Genomic DNA, 13,790 nt, shown 5'->3' on the forward strand with positions numbered 1-13,790 from the left:
GTCCGCACTAAACCCCCCTCTCTCTCTTTCTCTCTCTCTAAACATCTCCGACCGCTGTGTTCTTTCCCTTGTAATGGTCATAGCTTAGCGAAACTCAAAAACTTTTGATGAATATAGCCGAAGACAAGATGGCCAGTACTGAGTCAAATAGCCCATCTGCCCCAGGAGGTAATGGTAGAACTTGCTTTTTCATATACGTTTTCTTTCTCCTCTCACTTGATGGATCGAATTTTCGCAGAAAAGCAATCAGTATCTCCATCACAGCACACAGATCTGACTGAATCTACCTCATCTGAGAATTTTCAAGCAGATACACTCCGGAAATTTAGTTATTCAGAACTAGCAGAGGCAACAAATAGTTTCTCCAACTCGGTATGTCTTGGCGGTGGTACTTTTGGTATTGTCTACAGGGGATGCCTTCCAATTGGTGATTTCGCTGTTAAGAAACTTTATTATACGGGGGATGGACAGCATATAGAGGAATTTGAGAATCGGATTAATGTAATCGGCATGGCGCGTCACCGACATCTTGTTAGTCTGATTGGCTACTGCTGTGAAGAATACGATAGATTGCTTGTTTTAGAGTTTGTTCCCAACAGATCTTTGAGATTTCATCTAAGAGGTGAGTCCTTTCGATGCACATATAAACGAAACCCTTCCACATAATCCTTTGGATTGTTATTATATATTGGTATCTGGGAAGCTCTAACTATATGATTGTGATTTTACAAATGATAAAATGGAATCATAGATGCAGAGAGAAGATCAAAGTTGAAGTGGTCAAAAAGGATGAAAATTGCTATAGGCTCTGCAAAAGGATTGAAATATCTACACGAATACTGTAAGTAATTAATAATCTATATTAACAGATGCTTGCTATTCTCTTTTGCAATTAAGGCTTCATCCATTTTCATTTTCTCTTCCTCTTTTACACTATGTTTGTGAAAAATTTTAGGAAGGGAAATAAATAATGGAAAATAAAAAGTATTTTCTCTTTATTATTATTTTTTGTTTTTATTTGAATAAAAAAATAGATAAAAATAAATAAAAATAAAGTTATTTTACCTTATCCTGGAAGATAAAAAAATATAGGGAAAAAAGTATAGTTCACTTACAATTTTATCCTATATGTTAAAAAGAAAAAAAAACTCCAAAGGGTAATTTTATAACTTTGATATATAAATTACATTTTTTTAAAAAAAAATTGATATTTTCTCTACAATTTTGAAGATAAAATAACAAGGGAAAGTAAAACTATTTTCCTTCTTTTTATTTCCTCTCTTTCCAACGAAGAGAAAAATATCAATCAATTTTCCTTAACTTATTTTCTTTCCTCTTTATTTTTCATAGATCCAAATAAAAGGATAATGTTATTAAGCTATTTTCTGTTTTAAGACTTTTTTTCCAGAGTTTTAAGATTTTTTACTTTATATTTAGGTGAACCCAAAATTATCCATGGAGGCATTAAATCAGATAATATTCTTTTAGACCGCAATTTTGAACCAAAGGTATGACGTTTTCTATTTTTTATATATATATATATATATATATATATATAATTGTTAAGGCATTCATGCATTCTACATATATGTAACCTTATCATTAATTATATATTATTTTTCTATTTGTTTTTTCTATTTTTTTATTTCTATTTAAAACAAACTTTATTTTCTGCGTAAATTTAAGAATATAATAGTGTTTAAAGTTTAGAATTTTCAATTTTACATTTTGCAAATGTAACTTGGAATTTTGTGATTTAGTTTATTTGTAAATAAAAATTTTAATTTATTGAGCTTTAATTGCTGAAATGTAGTTAATCACAAAAACAATCACTATCAAAATCCAGAATTAATAAATTTATTTTAATTGGTATCAATTAAAACGATAATAACATATTAGCTCCATATCAAAATTTGTGTAAAATTGATAAAAATGTGTATAACAAATATACTAATTTCAGTCCCATGCACATAAATTTGAGATTAATAGCGGTACCCTATTATGAAATAAAAAATGATAGGGAAACAATTTTTTATGGGAAGCTCGTAATTTAATGTTAAAGCAAGCTCAGGGAATGCTTAGGGCATCTTTATAGCATCCTTTAAAATATAGTGGGAAAACTATACAAGTTCATGAATGATGCAGTTTAGGGATTAGATGTCCACGTGATATTGAATAGTTAATTTACATAGTAGAAGAAGAGTGAGGTATTAATGGTGTCTGATGATAGCCATTCTAATATTCAAGTCAGTAAGAGATCAATAAACAAGAGAGTGTAGAGATACTTGAGAATTTATATTAGAGATATGCATTTCTAATTATATAACTGTTACTACAAATATGGAAATAATAGAATATCGTAGCTATTACCATTAATGTAAGGCTGATTGGTCCATAATGGCTAGTTGCTTATTTACTCAGGTATGGCCAAGCGAGCCATCCGAAGGTTCAATACCCAGCTAACTAATCAAATGACCAATATTGAGTCTGAGTGATACGTATCAAGTCTAGGTGATAAGTATAGAGTCGGGGTGATAGATACCAAGTTTGAGTGATAAATGTCGAGCCTGGGTGAAAAGTAGCTAAATTAACTAAATGACAAGTATCAACCCAGGTGACGAGTATAGAGCTAACCAAAGAGTATCAATCCGGATGACAAGTATCGAGCCAAACAAAGAGTATCAACTCGAGAGGACGAGTATTGAGCTAAATAATAAGCATCGACTCGGGTGATGAGTACTGAGTCAAATGACAAGTGTGGAGCTTGGGTGACAAATATGGAGTCCTATCAAATGTCGCCATGCTTATTTATGGTCATGTCTTTTTGTGGACAAGCTCATCCTCCTAAAAGATGACAAGGTTATTGCTACCAAGCACACTTGTGAGGATACTTTTTTTTCTTTACATATATCAGAATAATTATTTTAGATTTGGGACTATCATCCAAGGTTATTGCTACCAAGCACATTTGTGAGGATAACTTTTTTTTGGGACTATCATTCATAAATAGCATGGAAGATCACTGCCTTGTAGCATTATCATAATAGTTTTAGACTAATACATGGAATAAGCCTGACAAATCTTTACCTCATGGCATTATTAAATTTTGGAACTAACACCAGAATAGGTTTGGTGAATCTTCACTTTATGGCCCTTAACTTGCACTTGTGTTGCTGTGAAAATATTCCATTATTTACTATGATACTCTTCTGTCACTTCATCCATAATCCCTCCTATGTAGCCTTCTCATCTTAGACTGATTAGCTTTTTATCTTCACGAAATGCTTGTATTTCATCATCTAACAAAGGTACTTCTGAGTCTTTCTCATAAGATACTAGTATGTAGTAAGTAGATAGATTCTTGATCAATGTCCATAACCTTGATATTTCTTGTACCTTTCTTTGAGGCTTCATAGGCTTTTTTTTTTTAATTTAAGTCTTTTATCTGCATTGTCTCGAAATGTGAAATTTAAGTCCTTAAAGACTGATCCTCTTTTTGATGGATATTTCAAAAATCAAATGAAAATTGCTCGGAAGGAATACAAGTTATAAAATTATGGATAAAACTTGATGGTACTTGATGGCAAATATCGATTACCATTTTTGACAACCCAATTAGATTCGATGGGAATACCCAATACAGAATAACGTCATTCGTATTTTTGGAGTTGCATGGTTAAATATAACTCCTAAGATTAGTTGTCCCATCATACATATCTAGAGTCGATATCTTAAACTTATTCTTTTTTTTCCGTTTGACACAATAACCTTGTTAGAGTTTAACTCGAGTCATTGCTTGATCACGGGGCTTACTATTCAACAATCGCTTGAAGCCTCCGAACGTACTGAACGACTTGCTCGTTAGTCATAGTTATTAACTGTGCTTCCTTTGCCAAGAGAGTTAGTCATAGTTGTTAACTGTGCTTCCTTTGCCAAGAGAGGTGCATTGGGTCCATTTTCTATTGTTGCCTATTGATGTTATTTTATGAGGTATCAGTCATTAATTCAGATTTAATACTAAAAATAAGTCATAGTTGTTAACTGTGCTTCCTTTGCCAAGAGAGGTGCATTGGGTCCATTTCCTATTGTTGCCTATTGATGGTATTTTATGAGGTATCAGTCATTAATTCAGATTTAATACTAAAAATAAGTAAGAAATATTCAATAGAGGATCAATAAAATAGTGCCAATTCTAAGAAAATTCCAAGAGAAATTATTAGGCTTTTAACAATGGAACAAATAATATATATGGTTTAGGTATCGAATGTCCAAGTGGTTCTAAATAATCGATCTGTGTAGAAGAGAAAGAAGAGTATGGCGTAGATGGCGCCTAATGACAACTATTTCGACATTTAAGTTAATAAGAGATTAATAAACAATAGAGTATGAGTGTTTGTATTAGAGAAATGTGTATATGAAATGTATTAGATCCTTATTTATGTGGTGTAAAAAGATGATCATTCCTATAAATACAAAAACAATGGGATATCTTAGACATTATCATTGGTCAATAACGGCTAGTTGCTTATTTACTCAGATGACTAGGTGGAGTCATTCGAAGGTTTAATACTCGAGTGAATTGAGTGACTAATTGAATAACAAATGTTGAGTCTAAGTGATACGTATTGAGCTCGGGCGACAAGTACCAAAGTTGACTATGATAAATATTGATGTGGATGATGAGTACTTAGCCAAAAGACAAATATCGATCTAGGTGACAAGTACCAAACTAAACAACAAATATCAAGCTCGGATGATGGATACCGATTCATGTTAATTTTTAGAGTATAAAAATTTTATTCCTTTAAAAATCAAAGATTTTGTAGAAATTCAATATACTTGATTTTTTTATCAATTTTTTTATTTAAAATGAAGTTCTATTTTTTTAACTTAAAAAATTCATTTTAAAAGAAATAAAAATCATTGAAAATTATGCAGGAATTCATTAAAATTTTTTTTAACGAAATTATTTTGTTCCACTCTAAGCATACATGTGGCAGGACCTACTATGTATAGTGTTACTATTCACAATAAATTAATGGCTGAATATATACTTATATTTCTAAGTTAGTTGAGATTAATCCATTGAATGACTGAGCTAAAATTATAATTTATTTGAGACTTAAATTTATAAAAATTATAACAATTAACAGCAAGTTAGCTATATTTCAATGATTTATTTAAAAAAAAAGTTAAAGTTAGACACATATTATTAATTGTACTGTTTTTTGAACTTTAATAAATTGAAAAAGTTACATAAAAGTAATTTAACCATTTTATGAAAATTTAGAGTATAATCAATAAAATTTAGAAGATAATAAACAATATGTACCATTAACTTTTAATATTTTTTGATAAATCATTAATAATATAATTAATTTATGTTTAATGATTATGATTTTTATGAGTTTAAATGTTAAATGAGTTACAATTTGAATTTAAGCCTTCAATAGATTAATCTCAATTAATACGTTGGTGTAAGCATTTATTTTGCCATAAATTAATCTTAATAATTTACTTGGATAACTTTTGTTCAGGTTGCTGATTTTGGGCTTGCTATTCTTTTAGAAGGGTATGATGCAGCTCGCATGTAAGACATCAATTTGATATATTTATTATTATTATTATTATTTTTGCCGTTAGATCATAGTTATTATATGTGATATGCTTCTACAAAATAGATAAAAATAAATATTAAAAAGTGAGAATAAAATTTATTTAAATTAGATCTACATAAATTTATAATCTAAAATAATAATAGAATTCACATAAAAATTTATATATTTAAACTATGAATCTTAGATATTGACTTGGTAAGAATTGTCCACCAATAAAATATTTGTGCATTTATGGCTTGCAAAGATTTTTAATTTTTATTTGTAGAAAAATTCTCGAGTGATTCTTCTATTATGTTTCAACATGCAGTTACGTAGATTCAAACATTTCTGATCTTGAAAAAATTTCTGAATTGGATATTTATTCTTTTGGTGTCACACTTTTGGAGCTTATCACTGGAAGAAAGATTTACGAAGATGAATATATCGTGAAATGGGTAAGGCTCTAAGTCTGTCTGTATATTTTCATTTCATTCCTTTTTTATTTAATAAATAAATAATGGAAGTTAGTTCAGGTTTAGTCTTCTCAACAAAAAATTTCATATATTTAATATGTTCTATTAAAGGTGTAAGAGAACAAAAACTACAAACGTTTTCCAATGTTTCCAATTTTATTCCATTAATTTAATTTTAATAACTTTACGTCACTTTCAGATATTAGTAATAATTTAATTTAATTATGTTAACTATATATTCACTTTAAAGTATTATATATAATAGACATTTTTTCTAGCCATTCTAACTTTTGTCTCGGGAGGAATTTGAGTTTAGTTTATAAAATTATGTATGAAAAAACTATTTAAACTAATGAAAATATAATTTGTGTGCTAAATTAATTAAATTTAAATCAGGCAAGACTAATTAAATCAAACCAGGAATTTAACTAAAATAGATATCGAATTTTATAAAAGTAATTTCAGATTTGGGGTCGCACAATTCTAACTTAATCAAAGAATGTGCATCTATAGCTTTACAGAAAATTAATTCTAAAAATATTAAGATTATCTATCAAGGTATTAAAGATGTATTTTAAATAACATCTGTAATTAATGCATAAGAATCCTTTCATAACCACAGTCTATCTTTCCATATTAAGTTTGACTTTTTAGTCCAGCGATCCATGATTTAAAATGAAACTTTGAGAGGTCTAATAGAAGTAATAATAAGGCATAAATTATAGAATCAAGTACAAATACTCATACATTACATTAATTATGTCGTTATAATTAATCATAAATAATAAAAATAAAATATAATTTTAATGTAGTTCACAATTTCAACAGAAGACTATATTATATATATCTATTTTTCATTGTATACAGTAAAATCATTTATTACAAAAGTTTAATGCAGTTCACCCTTTAACGACATTGGTAAAGTCCGTCTCTTTTATGGGACAGCATTGTATTATATTATGATGGGCAAAAGCACTCTCCACAATACAAGAGTTACTCACTATATACTATTTGTTATACCACGGATAAAAGTGAAATATTCTATTAATTATATTATTATATATAATGTTGAAACCTTCGAATTAAGATGAAATAAGAGTCAAAATACTATTAAATACATAAATCACAAAAGTTACAAATACAAATAAAAGGACGTAAATAAATAAACAAACATGTCCCTAAAAGAAAAATATGAATGCAACTTTCATTAATTAAAGTTCTGTGTATTTTTCTATATTTTCTGACATTTGAAACATTCAGAAATTTAATTAATGAAAAATATTTAAAGAAAAAAAAAAATGCCATTTCAAAAAAAAAAAAACTTTTTTTTAAAAAAAAAAAATTATTTTTCACACTTTAAATTCCTTATTAAGGCCTCTACATATAAATTTGCTAATATTTTACATAGAAAATTTTCTAATATTTTGAATAGAAGAAGTCACAAAAATATTTTACATAAAAAATATTTTTCATAAAAAATATTTTTTAAATACAAATTATTTTTCATAAAAAATATTTTTTAAATATAAATTATTTTTCATAAACAAACAGAAGTCTAAAATATTTTTCATAAAAAATATTTTTTAAATACAAATCTTTTTTCATAAACAAACGGAGGTCTAAAACATTCCTGTATTTTCTAAAATTAAACTTTCTAGCCTTACTGTTAAAATCAATTTTTTTATTAAAATAAATTGAATATTATTTCATTGATGGAAATTCAATGGAAAGATTAAAGGGTTTAAGTTTACAAAATAAAATAATGTTCCAATGGAGGTTTTTTTTTTATTAAAGAAAAATATAGGCTAAATAGTTAATTATGAAAAAAAAGTACAAAATCACTCTTTCCTTTTATGAGAAAAAGGATTACTATTACAATATATATGGTTTTTAGTAGGAAGTTAGGAAGTGAAAACTCAAATTTGATTTATTAGGTGAGTGAGTGATATGTAATTTTAACCGAAGAAAGAAAAGTTTGACAATAATACTTGCTTTTTGCTTATATGCAACGGAGGAACAATTAACTGAAGAAAGAAAAGTTTATAACAATAATACTTGCTTTTTGCTAATATGCAGCGGAGGAACAAAAACAAGTATTTATACATGAATAAAGAATGGAAAGAAGAAAAGAGTGAAGCAATAATGGATAAAAAATTACAGCACCACCAAGTCAAAAATATGTCTATTAAATATGTAGCTTTGGCTGCAGAAGCAAAATACTCTACACACTTGATTAAATGAGAGACTTTAAAGAGCATAATCAAAATTTTTTTCTCACTTTCCTCTATTATCACTTTTCCGCAGTTGGTTAGACTTTAGAACATATATAGAGTTTAAGGGTTATATTAAAAGAATGAAACCTTCCATGTTTGATTTTTTATGTCACTTAATAAGAACATATTTTTTGATAAAATTAAATTGATCTACATAAATGTTTCATTCCAATTTCTAAGGAATACTATTATTATTGTTATGTGTACTTTAAATTTATTTCTACTATAACAATAACAAACGCGACAACATTCAGGCGAGGCCTCTAATAATCAAAAGAGGTTCAATAAATGTGGATTACAATAGTCTTGTTGATTCCACATTGAAAGGAGAGTATGATCAAAGTGAGATGGAACGAATAATTTATTGTATAGCTGCTAGCGTTTATAGGCCATGGAAGCTTCGGCCAAGAATGAGACAGGTATGAATTCTCTTATCGGACTTAATTTTATTTGATTAAAAATTATTTTTCTTTAATTTCAAAGCATTCTGTGAGATTATATGTAATTAATGTATCATTACTATGAAATTAATGCAGATACTTAAAGCCCTCGAAGGAGTAATATCACACAAGGAATTATGGATTGAGTATGGTAATTAACTTTTTCCACAATTACTATTTATTTCCAGAAGTTTGATTCTCATGGCAATCATTCATATATATATATATATATCTTAAAATTTTTTTTATTCAATTTGATCTATCGGATAATTTATAAATTTTTAATTATTATCATAATTTTATAAGATTTCATACTATTTATAATTTGAAATTTTTTAAATTATGAATATATAGTTGTGACTCTGCTTTTTCATTTTAAAGGTGGGAATACTCATTGCTTCGCACATAGCTATTTAATAATTTTAATATACCACTTTACGAATAATGAACTATGAGTGAAAATTTTTAATTATAATTAGAAGTAAAATATTGTAGTAATTATGTGGTACTATGTAATTAAAGATTATATTAAATTAGTTATTGAAAATTGATATATTATCATAATATCATACTATAATATAAACATTAATTTATTAAATCCAAAAATATAATTTACAATTAAAATATAGTTATTATTTAATTAATTAAATATTAATTTGTTACATCCAAATTACAAAAAAATATTTCATATTAATAAGATTCTTAGTCTAAATGAAATGATGAGAAATTATATAGAATATTATAACTTAGATCTTAATATAAGAATAAAATTACAAATAAAACTTAAAAAATCATAATTTAAAAAATAATAATTTCATTTTATATTAATTGGATTCTTAATAAAAATGAAATTATATATTAATAATGGGAAGAGAAATTATTAATGTTTTCACTTTTATTCCAAAACTAATTAAATTTTATGAAATATAATTAAAAAGAATTTACTAAATTAATTTATTTTTATGAAATATTGTGAGACGTATATAAACATGTAGTTGTTAATTTTTACTATATTGAAATCAAATACAAAAAAAATTATATTTTTAAAATAATAGTAAAACTAGATAATTTTTAAGATTATTTAAATGATAATTTTAAATTTATATATCTATAACCTATATATATGGGAAGGGACGAATAATTAAAATTTCTAAATGCCTTTAATTACTTTAATTTTTAACTATTAGTAAATATATTTGAACTATAAATTGGATAATTATTTTTAACTATGGAAAGGCCTATAAAAATAACTTCATTATTTTAAATTATATAATATACATTTTTAAAATTAATATTTATAATTGTGTTATTCATTGTTTTGGCATAGGCTCATCTGAGGATTTTGAAGCACATGGACCCAGGAAATTTACATTTGAAGAGCTAGCAATTGCAACATGTCATTTCTCCAACGAAAATGTTATTGGCATTGGCCATTTTGGGAATGTGTACAAGGGAATCCTTCCAAACGGTGAGATGGTTGCTATTAAGAAACTTACATATGTTGACGGACTGCTGAAGGAAGAATTCGAGAATCAGATTATGGCAGTTGGCATGGTTCGTCACCGAAATCTTGTTAGCCTGATCGGCTACTGCTGTGAAGAATACGATAAATTGCTTGTTTTAGAGTTTATTCCCAATAAATCTTTGGGATTTCATTTAAGTGGTGAGTCCATTCCGTACCCTGAGAATCTGAGATACACATATATGAAACGCTTCCACATGACATAATCCTTTGGATTGTTATTATACATTGATATCTGGGCAGCTCTAACTCTATGATTGTGATTTTACAAATTATCAAATGGCATCATAGATACAGAGAGCAGATCAAACTTGAAGTGGTCAACAAGAATGAAAATTGCTATAGAATCTGCAAAAGGTTTGGAATATCTAGAACATTGTAAGTAATTAATACTCTATATTAACCAATTTTCTATCCTCTTTTTGCTATTAAGGCTTCATCTATTTTCATTTTTTGTTCCTTTTTAATGTCATTAACATGTTTTCTATTATTTTAAGATTTTTACTTTCTCATTTTTTATATTTAAATCGTCACTCTCAAATTAAGGCAGATGATATTTTTTTAGACGAGAACTTTACACCAAAGGTATGATAATAAAAAATAGAACATTTCATGTGCATATATGTTTTGATAATGTTATATACACATATATAGTTGTTTGTTTAGGCATTCTACCTATATGAAACCTTACATATGTCCCAATGTATTATTTCTCCATTGGCCTTTTTTTTTAATTTTTGCATAAATTTCATAATATAATAGAGTTTAAATTTTATTATTTTTTATTTTACATTTTAAAACTGTAACTTGGAATTTTGTGATTAGTTTATTTGTAAATAAAAAAATAATAATTTATCGATGTTTAATTGCTGAAATATAGTTAAAATATCACAAAAAACAATAACTAGCAAACTACAAGAATTAATGAATTTATTTATAACAAATAAGCTCGACAGTTAACTTAAATATTAATATTGAAATTTGTATGAAATTAATTAAAATATATATAATAAATGTTCCTATTTAAGAAATGCTTAGACGGCAAATTATACCATCCTCTATAATATATATATATATATATATATATATATATAATCCCATCATTTTTATTATATTGAGGGCACAAAATTATATATGTGGTATTAAACAGTGTGTTATGATTCACAATGAGTTAATTACTGATTTATTTGGATCATTTTTGTTCAGATTGTTGATTTTTGGCATGCTGAATTTTTTCCAAAAACTGATCCCAGACGCATCTCCGCTGATCGAAAAGAAGCTAGCATGTAAGTTATTAATTTGGTATATTCTTTATGCTCCTTGATCATGGTTATTATATGTGATCTGCTTCTACAAAATAGATTAAAGGGAAAAAAACAACAACGAAGTACGTGTGCAGCTAGCAAAGATTTATAGTTTCTATTTCTAGAAATATTCTTAAGTGATTATTTTATTATTTTTCAACATGCAGTTATACAGATCTAAAAATTTCCGATTCTCAATCAATTTTTGATAGATCGGAAATTTATTCTTTTGGTGTTGTCCTTTTAGAGCTTATTACCGGCAGAAGAAATAAAGATATCGTGAATTGGGTAAGTTCTGATACCAAACAATGTAAATAAGGCATGAGGTAGAGTATTAAAGCACGAATACTCATTTCATTAATTAAAATAAGATCAATATCATAGTTAAATATATAGTATTATAGTACTGTTCGGCAATATTAGTTATTAACTGTTTAGCTGTGATAGTTGCTCAAATAGTGATTAATCAAACTTTATAATAAATAGTTTTTCATAATTTAATCACTCAATCATTAAAATAGTTGCATACAATAAATATTAAAATGTAGGATGAAATGAACATTAAACTAAGCAAGAAATAGAACAATCCAAGGTGATTCTCAGCTTAGATGATAAAATCAGCTGCAGCCTTCAGTGTTCCTTCAACCTACAGTCTTATACGGCTGCAAACACAAGCTTTTAATAGTTGAAGTAGTCAATTATAAAGGTTATTTTTAATATTTGATTAACCGCTAATTGAATAATTATCTGCTACTACAATAATTAATAACTACTGCAATAACTATTATTGCAAAACAGGACCTATATATTCATATTTCAATTAATAAAATAGCATGACTATTTCATCTCAATCACAATTCTTGTTGTCATCTCCTTCCAAAAACCAATAATTAACATACCTTAAATGAAGATAACATATGAGTCTTACCACAATTAATCTTCTTGCAAATGATAATATTGAATTTATTTTCCGAGAAAGTGAAATAACATTTTATTTAAATCGCATATCTCAAGTTTTGATCTCGACTTCTTTGATAGACTTTCCATTTTTATGAAAGATTATAATAATATCTACTTTTTCTTTAACCATATTTTCCAATAATTATAATTTTATTATTCTTTAATTTTTTAATTCATTTACATTTATCACTATATTTTCCCAATTAATTTGATTCATTAAAATCAAAATAATAAATAAAAAAGTGTTATACAACAATATACCAATACTAAATTTCTATTCCATCTAAAAGATAAAAAAACAAAACAAGATAATTTCAAACAAAAAAAACTAACTTAAAATAATATCCAAATCGAGTCCTAAAAAAAATTCTGAATGCTTTGATTTTTCAGTTTTTGTAAAACATTTCTACATTTTCTAAATCAAACTTGTTAACTATTCTATTAAAGAAAATATTAATAAACTTTTTTTAATTTTAAATATTTATATTATTTACTCCTTATAATTTTAAAGATTTTTAATAATTCTTTAAAAAAACTATTTATATTATTTAGTTCTTGCTTTACTTATTTTGATCCATATTAAAAATTGAATATCATTTTCAGTTAATGTTTCGACAGAGTTTAAAGAAAATATAGGCTAAATAGCTAATTATGAAAAGATACAGGATCACTCTAGCATTACTAGATCATATCAGACTAGATTTGAATATAATATTAATGGCTTAAAAATGACTCAATTTTTAAAAAAATAAAAGTGTGATTTGAATTGAATATTGTGTAAATTTTATTACGCTTGTGTTGTATTATTGCCATATTCAGGCGAGACCTCTAATGATCAAAGGAGATTCAATAAATGTTGATTACGATGGGCTCGTTGATTCAACATTGAAAGGACAATATGATCAAAGTGAAGTGGAACGAATAATTTATTGTATAGCTGCTAGCATATATACTCCATCCTCGAAGCTTCGGCCAAAAATGGGACAGGTATGGATTCACTTATCATACTTGGATTTTATTTGATTAAGGTTCCCTGTATTTGCACAAAAAATATTTTTCTGAAAGTTTTTTTTTATCAAAACTATTTTTCGTGTAGAAAATATTTTTTGATAAAATAATTTATTTTTTTATTATTTAATTTTAATTTTAAAATAAAATATATTAAAAACTTTTTATATAAAATATTAATAAAATTTTGCAAAAAATAACTTTTTTAACTGA

The 13,790-nt window shown here is 26.4% G+C and overlaps 1 protein-coding gene across 1 annotated transcript in view; it reads left to right on the forward strand.

Moving 5' to 3' along the window:
• The window catches only part of LOC110624301 (proline-rich receptor-like protein kinase PERK15), a 26,341-nt gene continuing 12,551 nt past the window's right edge, over positions 1-13,790 (forward strand). The window contains exons 1-9 of the mRNA XM_043961331.1: positions 1-168; positions 239-622; positions 752-841; positions 1,438-1,508; positions 5,538-5,590; positions 5,926-6,052; positions 8,598-8,762; positions 8,880-8,934; positions 10,111-10,446. Coding sequence (XP_043817266.1) covers positions 108-168; positions 239-622; positions 752-841; positions 1,438-1,508; positions 5,538-5,590; positions 5,926-6,052; positions 8,598-8,762; positions 8,880-8,934; positions 10,111-10,446 — 1,342 coding nt within the window. The 5' untranslated portion in view covers positions 1-107. The remainder of the gene's footprint in view (positions 169-238; positions 623-751; positions 842-1,437; positions 1,509-5,537; positions 5,591-5,925; positions 6,053-8,597; positions 8,763-8,879; positions 8,935-10,110; positions 10,447-13,790) is intronic.

The sequence above is a fragment of the Manihot esculenta genome, chromosome 10 (genome assembly GCF_001659605.2).
Source record: "Manihot esculenta cultivar AM560-2 chromosome 10, M.esculenta_v8, whole genome shotgun sequence".
Classification (NCBI taxonomy): domain Eukaryota; kingdom Viridiplantae; phylum Streptophyta; class Magnoliopsida; order Malpighiales; family Euphorbiaceae; genus Manihot; species Manihot esculenta.